Below are 18,840 nucleotides of genomic sequence, written 5' to 3'. Positions count from 1 at the left end.
CTTACAGAGAATACCTTGCTGAAAACCGCTTATCATTTCTTTCTGCTCTTAGTTGGGTTCGACACTCTTACTTATCGAAAAGACTACGATAGATCCCCTACACTTGTGGGTCATTAGGAGCCAAAGAATATTTGTAAATATTAGCAGTTGAGTTGTCAATTCAACCACACTTGGAGATTAAATATCTGCAGCCAGATAATCAGTAGCACAGTAATATGATAGTTTTGATAGAAGTGGTAACAATAATAGTAATGGTAACAGTGATAGCAATGATTTTGTAACAGTTGTGACAGTAGTAATAACAATAGTAACTTAGCAGAAGCAATATGTGAAAAACTCGTAGGCATTGGATCAGTGAATTCGTTGGATGATATTCATCATATAACAGTCATAACCTAGGGCGATATAGAACTAGCTTCAGTTCATAAATATTATGTAGGCATGTATTCCGTAAATAGTCATGCGTGCTTATGGAAAGAACTTGCATGGCATCTTTTGTCCTACCCTCCCGTGGCAGCGGGGTTCATAAGGAAACTAAGGGATATTAAGACTTTCTTTTAATAAAGAACCGAAATAAAGCATTAACACATAGTGAATATATGAACTCCTCAAACTACGGTCATCACTGAAAAGTATCCCGATTATTGTCACCCCGGGGTTAACGGGTCATAACACGTAGCAGGTGCATATAACTTGCAAGATCGGATCTAGAACATAGATATAATGGTGAAAACATAAACGGTACATATCTGAAATCATGACACTCGGGCCCTAGTGACAAGCATTAAGCATATCAAAGTCATAAAAACATCAATCTCAAAACATAATGGATACTAGGGATCAAGGCCTAACAAAACTAACTCGATTACATGATGAATCTCATCCAACTACTCACCGACCAACGAGCCTACAAATGAATTACTCACTCCCGATGGGGAGTATCATGGAATTGTCGATGAAGGAGGATTGGTGATGACGAAGATCCAGGATTCACTCCCGATGAAGAACAGGAGGTGGCGGCGGCTCCGTATCATGAAACGAGATAATTCTTCCTTCCTGTTTTTTTTCTTCAAAAAATAGGTATTTAAGGAGTTGGAATTAGGGTCTGCGAGGCCACCAGGTGGGCACAATCCACCTGAACGCGCCCTTGTGGGTTGTGCTCAACCAGGGACCCCCCCTCCGGTGTTTCTTGGCTCCAGTATTTTTTTATTGTAAAATAATTCTTCAGAAAGTTTCGTTTCATTCCGAGAATTTTTATTTCTGCACAAAAACAACATCATGATAGTTCTACTGAAAACAATGCCAGTTCGGGTTAGTTTCATTTAAATCATGCAAATTAAAGTTTAAAACAAAAGCAAAAACGTTAGAAAAAGTAGATACGTTGAAGACGTATCAAGGACTCATTGAATTTTGTTGTTGACATCATCATGTAGTTAAACTTTCCAAGTGCTTGAGTTGGGAGCTATCCTTTTTTCTTTGAAGTTCATCTTTCCACGTGGGTTAATATCAACAATATGTATTTGCTATGTATGAACTATGATTGTGTGGCAAAACTACTTATAGGGCGAACATGCTTTTAAATTTGCAGAACACAATTTATCGGATCTGCTTTATTAGAACCTGCTAAATTTGCAGAACGCATTTTACCGGATCTGTTTTGCCGGAACCTAGTACCGGAGCTAGAGATGCTCTGACGTTGTGCAAGCGACCATTCCATTCCGCCGTCTACAAAAGTGACCGAGTTACAAATCGCCACTCCAAGCATTGCTAAAATTCAAGCCGCCTCCCTGTCCAAGTTCTAACCCCGGTACCACCGTGCCCCTCGCCGCGATCTCCCGCCCGATCCGCATGGCTGGAATCAGGCTGACGCCCGAGGAGCCTGAGCTGCCGCAGGGCACTCCGCCCCGCCCCCAGCTGCCGCTCCCCGTCGCCGGCTCCGGCGTCACAGCGGGCGGCGGCGGCAGCGGTGGCCTGGAGATGGCTTCGGACGACGAGCGGTCAGTGGCAGCGGACTCGTGGTCCGTGCGGAGCGAGTACGGGAGCACGCTAGACGATGACCAGCGCTACGCCGACGCTGCCGATGTGCTCGCCGCGGCGGCGGCCGCCGGGAACTTCCCCTCCGCTGCCTCTGATTACTGGTACTCCTCGCTCTTTCTTTATGCAAATTAGCTGAGTTTGAAACGTAGATCTACTGATTTGTGCAGGAAATAATAATGTTCCTCTAGCTTCAGTATGGGGTGACTGTTAAGAGTATGTGATGCATACATAACATTCTAGAATATTCGTAAGCCCTCAAAAAGATCAAGATGCCTGCTATAGGTGATATTAGATCAAAGCTCTGGAGAAATTTAAAGGGGTTTAGATATTTTTCATGAATGGTCTAGAATAAATTATTACCATTACTCGTTGCAAATGGTAGAAAAATCTAGATAAAAGATAGTTGTATGGAGTTTTTTAGAGTTTTGGTGCAGGGTTTGCCACATGGCTCAAGCATATACTCCTTCCGTTCACAAATATAAGATGTTTTGGATATTTCAATATGGACTACATATGGACTGAAATGTGAACAAACACACCAAAATGTGTCTGTATACATCCGATTCAGAAAAAAGTTAGACATATTAAATTTGTGAACAGAGGGAGTATTAAATATAAATATAAGGGTGTCCTTACTTTCATGTAACTAAAGTACAATAAACAAAATAGAAGCACGACTAAACTATCATAGATATGAGTTTGGAATGGCTATGAGAAGAACATAGTGGATAAATAGCCACCAAGAAAAGTTTCTAATTATGGTTGTTATGCTTACCATTTTGCATTATGCACTTTCTAATTAAGTATAGCTATGAACAAAGGTGGGAAATTCATAAAATGTATGTCATGTTATCACTCCACCACGGGATTAGCATAAGTGTATTCAGACCTAAAATATAACAATTTTCTTATCTTGTATTAAGGTAGGTGAACATGTTGTCCAAATAATAAAACTGTACGACAACTTCAAATTAATGTATTTGACAAGAAAAAAAACTCTATTCGCTAGCCTGTTATTTGTATAATTTTCTCAATAATTCATAAAAATGTTCTAAAATACCCTTCTGTCGAGGCAGTTCTGACAAAGATGACCAAGATCCTAATGAGGAAGGCTCAATGTTGGGGCTACAAAGTTATTGGGATGCTTCTTATTCTGAAGATCTCGCAAATTTTCAGGAACACGGCCATGCTGGAGAAATATGGTAATTAAATTTTAGGTTCTTTTATATTGATTGAAAGTGTCTAATTTTGTATAGAAAAATCACATGACGTCATATCGGTTACTACAAGAAAGCCAAAAGGCTGTCACTAATTGGTTTTACAATGTAACTGTTTTTATTGTTTGGAATTTGTATAGTGCAGATTATAAAATGTTAGCTCTATTTTGTGTTGAATACAAACTTTATTATTCTTATTCTTCTTTCATTATCAACTAATTTTTTTTCATGAAGCCGTTGTTCATCTGTATTATAGACATAGTGCATGCATTAGAAAAATGTAAGTGAGCCATTGAGCATGCATACTCACTTTTTCATTTTTGGTTCCTCAAACTTAGAATCTGGAGTACAGGCACGTACTCACACCAAAACCCACTTATTTACGTAATTGACAATTGACATAATACTGGAGATTTTGTAGAAAATATTGAATTCTTCATTGATACTTTAAGGTTCCTAGTGCTATTTTGCGGAGTATATCGAATGCTTGAGTTATTTATTATTCGTTGCTACTGAGCACAATATTTCTCTTTTGGTAGGTTTGGTGCAGATGTAATGGATACTGTTGCCATTTGGACAAAAAAATTGTGTGTAAGCTTTTTCCAAGGTGGACTTTCATCGGCTAATGACAACATCAAATTTGAAGTTGATGATAAACACTTGTTTGACTACCCCGTGCTCGATCTTGGAACTGGCAACGGCCTCCTTCTGCAAGCACTTGCCAAGCAGGGGTACAGACAATGAGTAATCTTAAATATGTTTTTCCTGTTTATACCCATTATACACAGTAAAGGTTTATTGAATTAATTACGCTAATTTAATAATATGGTACTTAAGAAATGATGTCATCATGTTGCATAGTTTGTTAATACAATTGTTTTGCTTGAATTATGTGCGCAGAGCAATGTTTTTTTTAATGTATTCCTAACTTTCTAAGAACTGAATAGACTACTTCCGAAATACCCGTTCTCAGTTCTAGTTAAATATTTCCGTTTTTATTAAAGTGAAGCAGTGCTTTTGGAAGCCACTGTTAACGCCAAAGTCGCCCTTATTATGATTTTGAAGATCATATGTTTGCAAAAGAATGAATAGTTTCGTTTTTCAGGTTTTCAGATTTAACAGGAACTGATTACAGTGAAGGAGCCATTGAACTTGCAAGAAACCTTGCTGCTCGTGATGGGTTCACTACTATAAGTTTTTTGGTCAGTATACTGTATTCAGATGGAAGTCCTCTTATATTTGTATATTTGTCTACGAAGTCTACACTTTGTTATTATATTCTAAATTTCTTAACTGTAATTAACATGTTCTTACATATTCTGTAGCCTAAAAAAGAAAGAGCATATGATAACAATAGCTACTTTCACTAGTCTCGACGAGTCTTAGCTAAATGAGAAGCATCTTTGCATCTTGTAGAAAAGCACAAACACTTAAGAGTCTACATAGTTTGTTTACCCAAGTCGCCTCTTTTTTACTTATATTTCTAACATCCCTAAAAGTAAAAGCATGAAAGACCATAAACGAGGGGAATGTATACTATTTTTCCGTCATAGCAGATACAGTATCCAGTTGGTGGCAGATAATGTCAACAAAAAGTGCAGTTTACCGGGAAGAAAATGTATTCAGCCCTAAAGCTCCACCACATAAAATAAAATCAATTGTCATGAATTGAGCAAACATACTGAAGAAATCAAATATCTAGTGGTAGTTTGCATGTATATTCAAAGGCTCACTTTGTGAGTGTAAAGATATTCAACTCTGTACTTGCCATGCATGCATTTTTTTTTCTTGAAATTGGTGAGCTCTTTGTTAATCATTTGTCTACTGCTATTCCTCCATAACTGGACTTGCTCTTAGCACAACCAATTGACATAGGACATAGGACAAGTTCGTACAACATAGTTCAAAGACATAGGACATAGCCGTGAGACAACACATTCCAAAGCCATAGGATATAGCAGTAGGACAATCAACACTTCACAGGTGTTTTCTGAAGTGGAAGTGAATGAATGCGTCGTAGGGGTTATTAGAATCCTTGTCCGGCGAGGGCTCTGGCGGCGCGGGCTTGTTCATTGGCGAGGGCTTTGGCTCGGGCGGCCTTTTCAGCTTCACATTGCGAAGCCTTGATACCCTCCCAGAGCGCCTTCGCGTTCTTCCGACGGCGGCAGGTGGCAGACTCCTTCGTGGCCAAGGAGCATCAAAGGATGCCGTGGACCACCTGCTCGTCCTCGGACGAGGATGGCATGGGTACTGGAGCGGAGGAGAAGGACGCGTTGTGCGAGCCGAACACACAGCGCGAGCTGGATCCGCCCAGCGGGAGGGCCATGGCGCCGCCTCGGACGAGCTCGACCAGCGTTGCTCCACCCGTGCCGGGCAGCCAGGGACGGAGCTCGAACTGCGCCGCGGCGGGGACGGTGGGCGGCGATGATGGCCCACTGCCACTTCACCCGTGCCGGGGTGGAGGGGACGACAGACAGCCTTGGGTCTCGACCCTCGATTGGCGAAAGGCGAGGTCCTCGTCGTCCTCTGCCTCCAAGAGTTCCCAATCGATGCCGTCGTCCACCGATCCAGACATGGCGATGGTGGATGGAGGTGGGGCGGCGAGCTGAGGAAAGTGAGCTAGATTTGGGGGCGGACATTTTTTTTGTTGATTTTGGGATAGGCCCAGGGTTTGGGCTGACATTGCGGACATGTCCATACAGCCCCATATCCTCCCCATATGTAGGCTGGGTTTGGGGCGGTCTGGACAGTCCAGACAAATGGAGAGGTTTGGGGAGGCCTGCTGGGCTGTATTTTTTTTTTTTAGTCCTGACTGTCCGGGCTGACAAATGGGGCAGGTTTGGGGAGGGCAGTAGGAGATGCCCTTATCAAATGGTTATTAAGTACTTACAGTTATGGTGTTTTGACGACTGTAGTAACTCATATTTCTGTCTCCACCAGGTCGATGATGTACTTGAGACAAAGTTAGACAGGAAATTCAAAATTATTACAGATAAAGGGACATTGGATGCCATTGGATTGCATCCAGATGGCCGTGCAAAAAGGTACAAGAACTACGACTCGGTCATTCTTTGGTTAGCCACCCCCTTAAAATTTCCTTTTAGCCTGTGGAATTAAATATTGTTGATATGTTCTGTGAGATTTGATTATCTAACAAGAACCTGCAAATTTTGCATACTAGAGTTGGAATAGCTAGAAATCTGGAAATTAGGTCTCCTATCTGGATAGTTTTTATTTGTTGGCATTCTGTAATAGTGAATAGCATAGCTTTAGCCTTTAGGGCTTTAGGCTGTATGAGCCCGACTTTCAATTTAGTTTAGTTTCAGATCTGCATAGTGCAGTAGATAGCTGAGTTTCACTGCTTACCAGCACACCGTGTTGATTTTAACAACTCAACCAGTGAGTTATATTTCATTGCAATGTGGTATATGCACATATAGGATAGAGTTGGCGTAGCACCAATTGAAGAGAAGCCTGTCCAACATCGTCTGAGATGGTTTGGGCATATTCAGCGCAGGCCTCCAAAAGCTCCAGTGCATAGCGGATGGCTAAAGCGTGCGGATAATGTCGAGAGATATCGGGGTAGACCAAATTTGACATGGGAGGAGTCCGTAGAGAGAGATTTGAAGGATTGGAGTATCACCAAAGAACTAGCCATGAACAGGGGTGCGTGGAAGCTTGCTATCCATGTGCCAGAACCATGATTTGGTCGCGAGATCTTATGGGTTTCACCTCTAGCCTACCCTAACTTGTTTGGGATATGCGGTTCCAATACACAAGAAGTCTATGTTAAAGATATCTCAAGTATGATTCAATAATCAGTACCACGTTGAGTTAACATTGTTCTCTTTATGGTGTTTTTTTTTTCTTTGCTTCAGAGTGATGTATTGGGAATCTATATCAAACTTGGTTGAACCAGGTGGCCTTGTGGTCAGTACTTTCTCCGTGCAAACTCTCTGAAACTCTTATCTTACACCAGTCCTGTAGAATTGAAACTTATGCTTATGTCTTCAGGTCATAACATCATGTAATCACACAAAGGATGAGCTTCTGCAAGAAGTAGAAGAGTTCGGTATGCGGAAATTTGGTAAGGAGGACACAGACAGAGGTGCAGGTGATTCGCACCAGATCTTCCGATACTTGGATCATGTCCAAACGTATCCTACCATCATGTTTGGCGGAGTTGAGGGGTCTCAAGTGTGCACCGTGGCTTTCCAACGGGCGTGAAAGGCCAGCTTAAGAGTGTTTTTCTCTCTATGTTGTAGCTCAATTTTATCCTCAGGTTGTTGTTGTAGCCTATACTGGCAGTCCTTTCCAGTTTACAAGGACAGAGAGTAAGAGAACACTTATGAAGCAATTTTTGTGTTGTGTAAACGAACAGGAGGGACATGATGTACTGTATTATTTATGTAACCGTGAACTTTTGCCTATTTTCATACAGAGTTTCCCTGCTTTTTCCAAAGAGAATGCAGACGTTTTAGTGCCTGGTGTCTTCTGTGGCTGGGCACAAAATTTTCACTGCCATGAATGTTGGAAAGCCTGTACACTCACTCACACTTGCCTAGGGTTTCTTAAACTTTATATACACATGCCCACTTCAATTTCACTTCTCATCTCCATGACTTGTTAAGTCAAGTGTGTTGTTCCTAGTATATGCTTTGTGTACAATTCTACGGAACATCTTTACACTTGCAATGATTTTGCATCTTCTGTATCCTATGACAGCCAGCGTCGATCTCGCTAACTTCATCCAATGAGACTAATAATATTTTTTTTTTGCGGGGGAGACTAATAATATTTGACAGAATCTAACCACCATTCTCCTTGTGCAGCTTGCTACTGGATGCTGATGACATGCTGTTGAGGTGGCGTCGGCGGCAGGCTCTCTGTGTCCTCAATTCCTACAGGTTCTGTAACTGGCGTTGCGCCATGCACATCCTGCATTAGCATAAAAACATTACATTCTGATTGAAACCGAGGTTTTTTAGATACGTGACTGGACATGGGTAAGACAGACCTGGTGTTGACTGTACCGATGGAGCAATGTGACAACTGATATCAAGATAATGTAGATGGGTATGACAACTCCGGCTGTTCTGAACATCAGCAGCTGTCTCATCAACGCAATCCATATCAGAATTGCCCATGAATCACATTCAGGGTAAGAAAATAGAAAGATCTAATCAGGTTACATGATTCAGACTCTTACAGTGATCAGTGCCATCGAGTACACCTCGGGGCCGCCGAGGACAAGCGAGATTGCGTCACGGAGCACCAGCAGAGCCATCAACTGAAGGTGCATGTTTCGGACCACACATGCGTTAGTTGGCTGCAGCATGAGTACTCGTGCCAGATGCATGGAAGGTTTACATTCTATAGCACTTACGGCGATGGCAATCACACGGCAGTAGGTGACGCCTTTTGGATTGCAAAATTGAGAGTCAAAGCTTGATGTGCCGGCAGCATGATCAGCGGTTTGGGAAACGTTTTCTCCAGCGTTGAGATTCTCTGGTGTTCCTCCAGCTCTCCTGCAGTGAGAAGAGAGGGCCTAGGATGTCAGATAGGCCCTTCTTGGATGAAAATATTACCAAGGATCTTAAGCACCAAGTGACACCTGAAGCTAATTTGGTTTCTTCCGATCCGAAACAACTTCAAAGGGGCACTGTAGTTTGGTGTAAATTGCTGTGCCATAGGTAGCAAAGACAAGAAATTAGTCAACAAACTATCTTTTGGCACTGAAGACTGATGATGGCTTTACAGGGAAGTAAAGGGCAAACTGAACTCAGCTGCTTCTTTCTGGTTTCCGTTGAGAATTACTCACCTGTAAGCATATCTCACATATGGTGTCTCCCTTCTCGTTACACCACCTCTGGATGCATATGTGGTGAGCGTACTGCAGGCAGCAACAAACTAGTTCAAGTAAAACCTCTGTTGGCTGGCAGGATTAAATGGGCATCTGCTAGGAAAAAATAAAAGGGTGGTCGAATCTACATGAAAATCATGATTCTATCGACACAAGGATAGAATCCCTCGAAAAATCCGATTTGGTTCCGATAACAGAGAAGAAATAATTCACTGATAGTGGTATGGAAGACAGAAATAGAAATTTGTGCTCCCGGTGGCATTTTGATATGGACGTATCTAATACGAAAGCGACCTCTGTTCCATTGTTGAAGATGGACGAGGTAATAATAAGCGGGTTTTCAACTTGAGGTTATTTCTGGTGCTCAGACTTTGAACAACCAAGGATAATTTGACAGCATATGGAATGATCAAGCTGGGAGAGGAGCAGAAAGCCTTGCCTTGAGGCTACCCTTGCAGGAGCAAGGGGTCTCCATGTAGGCTTGATCACCTTCTTCTTGGCAGATTCTGCATTCCACCATGACACCAGTCTTGGTCCTCCCGTCCTCAAAAATAGAAGGATCATGATGATCACAAGCATCCTTCGCGGAAGGGGCATCAAAGATGGCGCCCTGAAGCGTCGCCTCCGTGATCATCCGTCCCGTCATGAGCGCGAAGTGGTCCGCCATCCTCGGATCAATGGCCTTGCCGATTGAAACACAGCTGTGGATAACATAAGCATCCATGATTTTTCAGGGACGCTATATCGAAAAGGAGCTTGTCCGGAACAAAGACCACGCACGCAATCCATGTTAAGTCGCACCACATGACAAAGAATCATGCCACGAACATGACACGAGATGGCAGAAAAGGCAGCTCTTTTTGAAGCGTCTTTCCATTCCACCAGACATCCCCTTTGCTTACAGAAAGGAGCTAATTAAAAGAGCCATGCGCCCATGCACGGAGGCAGGCACGGAGGTACACGAAAAGGGCCATGAACTGCATGTTACCTGGGGAGGGGGTGCAAATGGGACGAAGGCCGCGCCAAGCAAGCCGGTGCAGCTGGAAAAGGCAAGGCCCGATCTTTTCTCAAGCCGTGAGAATGAGATTATGAGGCATGGCAACCCCAAGAAGCAAAGAGCTTGGCTTGAGTGAAGAAAGGAAGAATGGAGGGAGGATATGATATGCAAGCCACCAGGAGAGCGGCAGGGGGGGAGGAGGAAGAGGAGAGTAGGAGAGGCAGGCCAACAACATCAAGAAGGGGAGAAGGGCTTGGGAGGAGCAGGGCAGGGGGACGCTTGCAGGGCGGGACATGGAGATCCCAAACATCCAGTAGAGAAGCAAGAGATCGATGGGTTAGGTGCCCCTCCGCTACTGGCCTCCGTTGCGTTTTATTTGGTTCTTTTGAGAAGAATCACCTGATGGCGGCCTCGCGATTCGCGCCGCGGATCTTCGCAGGGCGTCCCGTCCCGCCGGTAACTGACTATTGTTTTTTTTTGTTGGGCACTCCTACAAGATAGGGTACCTGTCTGCTCCCGTCAGTGCGGGATGGATAGATAGGCCCTCATTTGCCTTATCTGTGAAATGAAATGTTCCTTTTTTATCTCGTCCACCGCTGTATAGACGGTGCCCTGTTGATTAGTTTCCTGATTATAGTAGGATAGACAGATTGGAGACGAATTTGTTTCCATAGATAGAGAAAGGAGGTAGCTAACCCAACTCAGAGATGCTCTGGAAAAGTACCTGGGAGTTGGCATGATTGTTGGGAAACCGATCCTGCCTTTGTGCTGCCGCCAAAGCACCAAATTTCATGGGGTACAAAATCGATCCCGTTCATCGGCGAGCATGTTTGCAAGATTCACGGCCCTCCCTGCCCTGGTAACTTGTGCACTTAGCTGACCCGCTGCAATCAATCAGGGAACGAACGGCCGAGAGCCGCTGTGAAACGTCCCTTTCCCTGCCATTCGACCACGGCAACGAGTGATTACTTCGTTGATCTGACAACCGGACGTGGTTGGGGGTGGATCAGGACTCCGTTTCTGTCTCTGTGCTCAACAAGCGCCCATCCGGTTCTCCATGGACAGCACAGAGCAGAACACCTTGGCACCGCGACGTGGACAGCACAGAGCAGAACGCCGGTTTGATTTCATTCATGGGGTTCTTTCTTGAGAAAGACGGATCCTTTCTCCACACTGCCTTATTGAGTCGCAGCCTCGCAGGGTTGCAAAAACAATGGGGATGTCCGATTGGACTCTACATGATTTTGCTTGCACCATAGAAAAAAAAAAGGACACCACTTATCAGCGAACGTCATTTTTTAGGCAATCCCAGCGAATGCGGACTGTCAGATCCCAATTGAACGCATGACAGTTACTGTGCGCAGCGTGATGAATTTTCTGCCAGTTTTCTGTACTAAGTACATGGTAATTGTCGCTTTAGAGCATAACAAATCCCTTAGAACATCATGACAATTTTATTTGTTTACGCATGGCAATTCTAGGCGTTCGCTGGGAAAGCTTAAAAAGAAACTTAAGTCAATTCTTTAACATTCCCGGAAAACTAAGGATTTTTTCCAGGATATTTGGGTGAATTAAAGATTTTATATGAAATGTAGTGCAAAGAATTTCTTAGGACAATATGTATATGATTCAATTGTACGAATCAAATAACCAACATAGGAAAACTCCTTAAGGATTCTAATTCTTAAAAAATTGTACGAATATCCTTTTAATAAAAAATCCCCTTAGTTGATAGGAGTAGCTGCTAATACTAATATGTCATGACGCGATCCTTTTCTTGAGTCATCTTATGCTCGAATTTTCTTGTGGTGGTCACCTAAATGTTTCACCCAAGCAAGAGCATAGAAGCAAAGCATTTCCCGCCTCATGCAGAGGACCAAAGCATTTCTTGCCTTTTCCCTCCGTAGCGATGATTAAGCCCATGGGGCAGAGAAGAGGAGAATGGTAAGCTATAGGCCCATGCGCAAGTGAGACGATCTGCAGCGTTTGCAATGGGCCTCCTGGGGTGCAGCCCAGAGATCCCTCTCGGTGTGCATCGGACGGTCACGATTTCCGCTCAACTGAGCACAAAGTCCACTAATCCACGAAAACCCTAGCGCCTCACGCCCGCCCCCACTATAAACTCCTCCTCCTCCCTCTCCGCCCGCTTTCCTTCTCATCTCTAGCCTGCGCCGCCGCATCCACCGCACCCCCAAAACCCTAGCGCTCGCTCCGCCCCACCACCATGGCCGGAGCGCAGGAGTCCCTCGTGTACGCCGGCGTGATGCGCGGCCACAACGACGTGGTCACGGCCATCGCGACGCCCATCGACAACTCGCCCTTCATCGTCTCCTCCTCCCGCGACAAGTCGCTGCTCGTCTGGGATCTCACCAACCCCATCCAGGCCACCCAGGACTCCAGCTCCGAGTACGGCGTCCCCTTCCGCCGCCTCACCGGCCACGGCCACTTCGTCCAGGACGTCGTCCTCAGCTCCGACGGCCAGTTCGCGCTCTCCGGATCCTGGGACGGCGAGCTCCGCCTCTGGGACCTCTCCACCGGGGTCACCACCCGCCGCTTCGTCGGCCACGAGAAGGACGTCCTCTCCGTCGCCTTCTCCATTGACAACCGACAGATCGTCTCGGCGTCCCGCGACCGCACCATCAAGCTCTGGAACACCCTCGGTGAGTGCAAGTACACCATCGGCGGTGACCTCGGAGGCGGCGAGGGCCACACTGGCTGGGTGTCCTGCGTCCGTTTCTCACCCAACAACTTCGCCCCGACCATCGTCTCGGGCTCATGGGACCGCTCCGTCAAGGTCTGGAACCTCACCAACTGCAAGCTCCGCTGCACTCTTGATGGTCATGGTGGCTATGTTAGCGCCGTCGCAGTCAGCCCAGACGGTTCGCTCTGCGCGTCTGGTGGCAAGGATGGCGTCACCTTGCTGTGGGATTTGACCGAGGGCAAGAGACTCTACTCGCTGGATGCGGGATCCATTATCAACTCACTTTGCTTCTCGCCCAACCGCTACTGGCTCTGCGCGGCGACACAGGATTCCATCAAGATCTGGGATCTTGAGTCAAAGCACATCGTGCAGGACCTTAGGCCCGAGGTCCCTGTCTCCACGAAGCAGGTTTATTTCCTATTCCCACTATCACTCCTTATTTCCGTGTTTCTTTGATTGTTTACTATTGGTTAATTTGTAAATGTGTTGTTTGTATGACCAGCTTACCCTTGTGGCTATGTAGATCTGTTACATTCTATCATCTGTATTTATTGTGGTAGTCTAATTTATGATTTACAACGTATTAGTTTCATGTTGGAATGATGAATTTAGCATAGGTTCTGAACATTACCAGTGAGGGTTTTGATTCACCGCATTATATAATGCAGCTGAAAGCTTGCATAGTTGTGCTATTTTGTTCTTTAAGCTAGAACTGGTTGACTTAAGTTGCCAAATTGATAAAGAGCTTTAATGCAGGCATAAAAAGAAATAGCAAGTTCACTACCAGTACTTTTCTTATTCATGGAATGTACATGGATGTGCTTGTTCTGTTGGTTATTTTTCATACATTGTTATGAAATGTTTTATGTTCATCTTCCCTGGTGCTGCCTGCCCATCTAACTTAAGGCTGCATTGTATTGTCAAGCGAGGTACTTGTAGGAAGCACAGGCACTTGTTGTGCATTTGTTCTAATGCATAGCTAAATTGACTGGTTCTGTTTTTACGAACTCATTTTAAAATTTGAGAGTTGCTACATTAAGTTAAAATCTATCGTCTGTTGGGTGCTTCTTAATATGCTTCATACTGTTTGCCCAGATGCTCTACTGCACTTGCTTGAGCTGGAGCGCGGATGGCAGCACTCTCTATGCTGGTTACACCGATGGAACTATCCGCATCTACAAGATCTCGGGGTTCAGCTACTCTAGCTAGATTATGTATCTTGTTTTAGTGGCCTCTGTTCTGGTAAAACGGCTGTGGTATCTTCTTTTTTTGACTGTCTTGAGGCGTAATATCTGCCTTGGTACTTCTGCTTAATTTACTATCTGTGTCTTAGCCGCAGTCATGATCTCATGGATAATGCATCGTTTGTTGGTTTTGGCTGTTCAATATATTGTCTCGTGAATCATGGAACCAGTGTTGCTGCTTGTTATGTCGAGGGATTTTCTAAGAATGATGTCAAATGACCTGCAATTTCCTGTGATCTAATAATATGAGTCGCTGATGCTGTATGAACTCTGAATTGCCGCCTGATGTTAATTATGTGGCTGTTGTCGTGCTTCCGCTTCTAGTCCCCTAGGTTGCGTTAATTAGGAGCGCATACGATCCGCAACTGCTATGTAGAACGGCGCGCTGCTCCACTGAGGCCAACTCCTCACGACTGCAGCCGCAGGCACCGGAGCAAATAATTAAAAACTGAAATAGGCCGCGGCCATAGCGTCAAAGTATTCATCAATAATTTAGCTTGCCCTTGGCCGTAGCTCAGTCATTTAGCATCGCTTTTGTTTCTTCTCGAACCAAACCCTTCTCCTTAGTGACGTCTTCTCAACTCCAGCGCCATGATCTCCACTTTCGCAATGAGAACATTGGTCGCTTCAGTCTCGAGCTTCTTCGTTTGGACGGCCTCCTCAGTCTCAAGCTTCCTCCTTTTGATGGTCTCCTTCATCTCGAGCATCTTTGTTTGGAACTTGATGTAGACCTTCCTCTCGTCTCGTGCTTCCTTTTGGGTCATCATGCCTTGCAAAGTTTGTTGCAAGGCGAACGATGCCGCATCACGCTCCTCGTCCACCTTGGAGTTGGTCTTGCCCTCGGTCGCTTCTCTCCTTCATGCTCAACTACGGCCGTTGGCCCTCCATTCTTCTTTTGGGTGGCATATTGCTGGCGGTACAACGGATCCAACGATGCCACACGGTCCATAAAAAAGGATTCACAAACCAGGCTGAAAGGATCGATATGGTTGACTAGAGGGGGAGGGGGGTGAATAGGCAACTAACAATTTTTAGCTTTTCTTTAACAATTTAAACTTTGCATTAAAGTAGGTTGTATAGATATGCAACTAGGTGAACAACCTATATGATGCAACAAGGATAGGAATACAAGCAAGCAAGATATATGAAACAAAAAGTTTGCACAAGTAAAGACACGAGATAACCAAGAGTGGAGACGGTGGAGACGATGATGTGTTGCCGAAGTTCCTTCCCTTTGAGAGGAAGTATGTCTTCGTTGGAGCGGTGTGGAGGCACAATGCTCTTCAAGAAGCCACTAGGGCCACCGTATTCTTCTCACGCGCTCACACAATGCGAGATGCCATAATTCCACTATTGGTGCCATTGGAGGCGGCGACCGAACATTTACAAACTAGGTTGGGGCAATATCCACAACTTAATTGGAGGCTCCCAACGACACCACGAAACTTCACCACAATGGACTATGGCTTTGCGGTGACCTCAACCGTCTAGGATGCTCAAACAACCAAGAGTAACAAGATCCGCAAGGGATTAGTGGGGGGAATCAAATATCTCTTGGTGGAAGTGTAGATCGAGGCCTTCTCAACCACTCCCGAGCAAATCAACAAGTTTGGTCGGCTAGGGAGTGAGATCGGGCGAAAATGGAGCTTAGAGCAATAATGGAGCTTAGGGTGGAAGAGGTAAGTCAACGGAGAAGAAGGGGACCCCTTATATAGTGTGGGAAAAGGATCCAACCGTTACCCACCAACCAGCCCGCAGCCAGCGTACTACCGCGCCTGGCCAGCGGTACTACCGCAAGGCCGCGCGGTACTACTGCTTGCAACCAAGCGGTACTACCGCACGGCTGTGCGGTACTACCGTACCGACCCACGGTACTGCCGCAACCCCAGCGACAGTAAAGATAAACAGACGCGCATGAGCTGGGGGCGGTACTTCTGCACGCGCGGTACTACCGCGCCCCCCATGCGGTACTACCGCAAGGCAAAAACCCCCAGCCAGGGGGAAGGGAACTTCCGTGCCTACTTCTGCAAAGAAACGGAAGTAGCAAAAACTCGACACAGTAGTACCGCCGAGGGGCGGTACTACTGCCTGACTGCATAGCGCGGTACTACCGCTCGACGAAAACGGTACTACCGCGGTAGGTGCGGATGTAAAAAATTACATCCGCCCCTACTACCGCAAAGGGGCGGCACTAGCCTGGTGGGCAGTGGTAGTGCGGCTCCAAGGGAGCGGTACTACCGTGGGCACCTGCGGTACTACCGCGCCACCGCGCGGTACTACCGCAGATGCCTACGGTACTACCGTTTTCCTGGGAGCAGTACTACCGCGACCAACCACAGCAGCCAGACAAGGGAGGCAAGAAAACGGAGGAAGCTCCAAGGAAAAGGAGGAGGCAAGAAGGAGACGTGTACGTGGTGATTCCACCCAAACCTTTCCAATGCGGACCCCCTCTTAATAGTACGGCTTTCCTATGACTCAAATCCACCAAAAAGAAATGTAGAAAAGACGCCGTATTCATCAGTCTTCGAGGGGCACCCAACCGTCTTGTGCCTAGCAATGAAGTGTCTGGAATACTCAAGGCACACGATTAGTCCGCAAATGCGTTGTCATCAATCACCAAAACACTTAGGGATAAATATGCCCTTACAGTTTCCCCCTTTTTGGTGGATTGATGACAATACTGGGATTTGCACAAGGAAAATAATATTAAGTAAATGCAAACCCCTCCTCTCTAGAATATAGACGGGCTCCCCCTAGATGTGTGCCACCTGGATGAGTGCTTTGGACTGCACGGCACACGAATACTAGGATCAAAGCTCCCCCTATATTATAGAGATAAGGCATATCTATCACTAGACAAGATAGCACAAACATAAGTTAACTACGATAGATAAAGTGCATATGTCTTACACCATATGAGGAAAGGTCTCGAAAGCACAACCCAAACAAGAGCAAACAAGCACAAACAAGGTCCAAAAGACAAAGCAAACAAACGCACCAAGCATGACACAACGCAAATTCCTACACTCTCTCCCTCTTTGCATCGAGACGCCAAAAAGGCAGAGAGGACACCTACACACACGGGGTGGCTCAGGCAGAGAAGTCATCCCACTGCTCCTCGTGCTCCTCGTCAGACTCAGCGGCGGGGATAGTCTCCTCGAAGTCATCCTCTGAACTGATCCACTTGTATCCCTGCTTTGACATCCAGGCAGCCTCAGGTGTGATGACGTCCTCAGACCCGCCAAACACATCTTCTCCAAAGAGCCTCATAACCTTCTTATCACGGCGGCGACTCTCCTTGTCAGCCACGTGAGCCCTGTACTGTCCCTTTGCCTGCATGCAGAAGAGAGTCTTCATCTTGTCCTTTAGCTTCTTGGCCCATGACGGCTCAGAGGAAGGAGTGGTGGACCTAGCAGCACGGTCCTCAGCAACATTCTCAGCAGCAGCCTCCTCCTCACTAGCATCCCTCCTAGCAGAAGAGGCCTCAGCACGGGGAGTGGTGTTGGCCCAGTTGGGCTTGACGCGGAGGCTGATGGACTCATGGCGAATCCAGTCTGGAGCAAGGAACTCATCACCCGGGTACATCTTCTCCCAAGTGGTGGAGAGCAGCAGAAACAGGTACGGTCCATAGATAGGTACCTTGCGAGTGAACACCGCAAATCGAAGCTCACACCACATGATGTGTGAGACATCAAGTGGCTGAGTCTGAGAAGAACGTGCCTCTGCACACAGGAGCAACATGTCCACTAGATATGCATGGATCTTGTCCTTGTCGCCAATGCGTGGGAACAGAGTGTTGCGGAAGATGCGATGCATGATATCCAGAAAGGAGTTCAATACCCAAGTTGACTTGCCATTAGGGAGCACCTTCTCAACAAGGAAAGGCTGAAGCAGGTTCTTGTTGGCAGACTCAGAGTTGGCATGGGGGCGAACACCAACGGGGGTGTGAAGCCCGTCATCAGGAATGTGCAGCAGATCCATGAACTCTTTCCATGTAGCAGATAGCTGACGGCCGTTGGTCATCCAGGTCATCCTCCGCTCCTCCCCAGGATGAAAGTACACTGAGGCAAATAACTGACAGATGAGCTCAGGGTCATAGTCATGGTGAAAAGAGATCACCGGCTCAATAGCAAACTGCTCCACCAAGTCTAGAGCCTCTCCAAAATAGTCACGAAACTTGTCCTTCCGCATATGATGCATGTCTATCCACTTGACATCCACGAAGGTATTCTGCTTGCTCTTGATCACATCCAGATAGATGAGAACCTGTTGCTTGTTCCAGAACATCTCGGTGCCTCTGAGCACAGCCCAAGGAGTCACATAGGGATTGATCCTCCGGCGTTCGACATACTCAGAGACAGAAATCTCGTCCATGCCCTTAGCAGGTTCCTTTTGCTTGCTGGCAGTGGTCTTGACATTGCGCTTGGGGGCATTGGAGCCCTCTGGGGCTTCATCTTGGGGGTTGCGTAGACGCTTGGAGCCAGTGTCACGACTGGGATTGGAACGGCAAGAGCCACCACCTGAGACACAAAAACGCAAAACACCCACAAAAACCAAGAGGGATTAATGCAAAGACCACAACAAAGCAAGAGAAACAAGCAGAAATCACACATGATAAATGCCTAGAGAGAGATTTGATCCCTACGGTAGTACTGCCAAGTGCTGCGAAGCTAAGATAGTAGTACTGCTCTTAGACGCGGTAGTACCGTGCAAGGTCACAGTAGTACCGGGTCTAGGAGCAGTAGTACGACCTTAGCGCCTCAGCTAGCGCGGTACTACCG

The 18,840-nt window shown here is 46.0% G+C and overlaps 3 protein-coding genes across 3 annotated transcripts; 2 read left to right on the top strand and 1 right to left on the bottom strand.

Annotated features, from left to right (window-relative positions):
* The first annotated feature begins 1,712 nt into the window (after window positions 1–1,712).
* LOC125545248 (EEF1A lysine methyltransferase 2-like) lies at window positions 1,713–7,690 on the top strand. The gene is made up of 7 exons (XM_048709141.1): window positions 1,713–2,138; window positions 3,114–3,239; window positions 3,794–3,985; window positions 4,360–4,456; window positions 6,195–6,298; window positions 7,133–7,184; window positions 7,269–7,690. Exons 1-7 carry the CDS (start codon window positions 1,849–1,851, stop codon window positions 7,479–7,481), a joined length of 1,074 nt encoding a protein of 357 aa, XP_048565098.1. The 5' UTR covers window positions 1,713–1,848; the 3' UTR covers window positions 7,482–7,690.
* A 141-nt stretch (window positions 7,691–7,831) lies between these two features.
* LOC125545249 lies at window positions 7,832–10,730 on the bottom strand. The gene is made up of 8 exons (XM_048709142.1): window positions 10,106–10,730; window positions 9,557–9,818; window positions 9,076–9,147; window positions 8,869–8,936; window positions 8,641–8,782; window positions 8,464–8,544; window positions 8,272–8,364; window positions 7,832–8,192 (listed from the first exon to the last, which is right to left on the bottom strand). The coding sequence occupies exons 2-8, from the start codon at window positions 9,782–9,784 to the stop codon at window positions 8,091–8,093; spliced, it is 786 nt and encodes a 261-aa protein (XP_048565099.1). The 5' UTR covers window positions 9,785–9,818; window positions 10,106–10,730; the 3' UTR covers window positions 7,832–8,090.
* A 1,521-nt stretch (window positions 10,731–12,251) lies between these two features.
* Window positions 12,252–14,220, top strand: LOC125545247 (guanine nucleotide-binding protein subunit beta-like protein A). Its single transcript, XM_048709140.1, has 2 exons — window positions 12,252–13,223; window positions 13,911–14,220. Exons 1-2 carry the CDS (start codon window positions 12,339–12,341, stop codon window positions 14,022–14,024), a joined length of 999 nt encoding a protein of 332 aa, XP_048565097.1. The 5' UTR covers window positions 12,252–12,338; the 3' UTR covers window positions 14,025–14,220.
* Window positions 14,221–18,840: the final 4,620 nt, after the last annotated feature.

This window comes from Triticum urartu, chromosome 3 (genome assembly GCF_003073215.2).
Source record: "Triticum urartu cultivar G1812 chromosome 3, Tu2.1, whole genome shotgun sequence".
Lineage (NCBI taxonomy): Eukaryota > Viridiplantae > Streptophyta > Magnoliopsida > Poales > Poaceae > Triticum > Triticum urartu.
Note: the sequence above shows the minus strand (reverse complement) of the source record. Positions and strands in the feature narration are given on the sequence as shown.

Bases quoted from the DNA above. Each gene is read 5' to 3' on its own strand.
- LOC125545248 (XM_048709141.1), top strand. From the start codon at position 1,849: ATGGCTGGAATCAGGCTGACGCCCGAGGAGCCTGAGCTGCCGCAGGGC. The intron at 2,139-3,113 runs GTACTCCTCGCT...CTGTCGAGGCAG, and splicing joins TCCGCTGCCTCTGATTACTG to TTCTGACAAAGATGACCAAG. The intron at 3,240-3,793 runs GTAATTAAATTT...CTCTTTTGGTAG, and splicing joins GGCCATGCTGGAGAAATATG to GTTTGGTGCAGATGTAATGG.
- LOC125545249 (XM_048709142.1), bottom strand. From the start codon at position 9,784: ATGGCGGACCACTTCGCGCTCATGACGGGACGGATGATCACGGAGGCG. The intron at 8,783-8,868 runs GTGTCACTTGGT...TTCTCACTGCAG, and splicing joins AGAAACCAAATTAGCTTCAG to GAGAGCTGGAGGAACACCAG. The intron at 8,365-8,463 runs GTAAGAGTCTGA...TTGATGAGACAG, and splicing joins ACTCGATGGCACTGATCACT to CTGCTGATGTTCAGAACAGC.
- LOC125545247 (XM_048709140.1), top strand. From the start codon at position 12,339: ATGGCCGGAGCGCAGGAGTCCCTCGTGTACGCCGGCGTGATGCGCGGC. The intron at 13,224-13,910 runs GTTTATTTCCTA...CTGTTTGCCCAG, and splicing joins TCCCTGTCTCCACGAAGCAG to ATGCTCTACTGCACTTGCTT.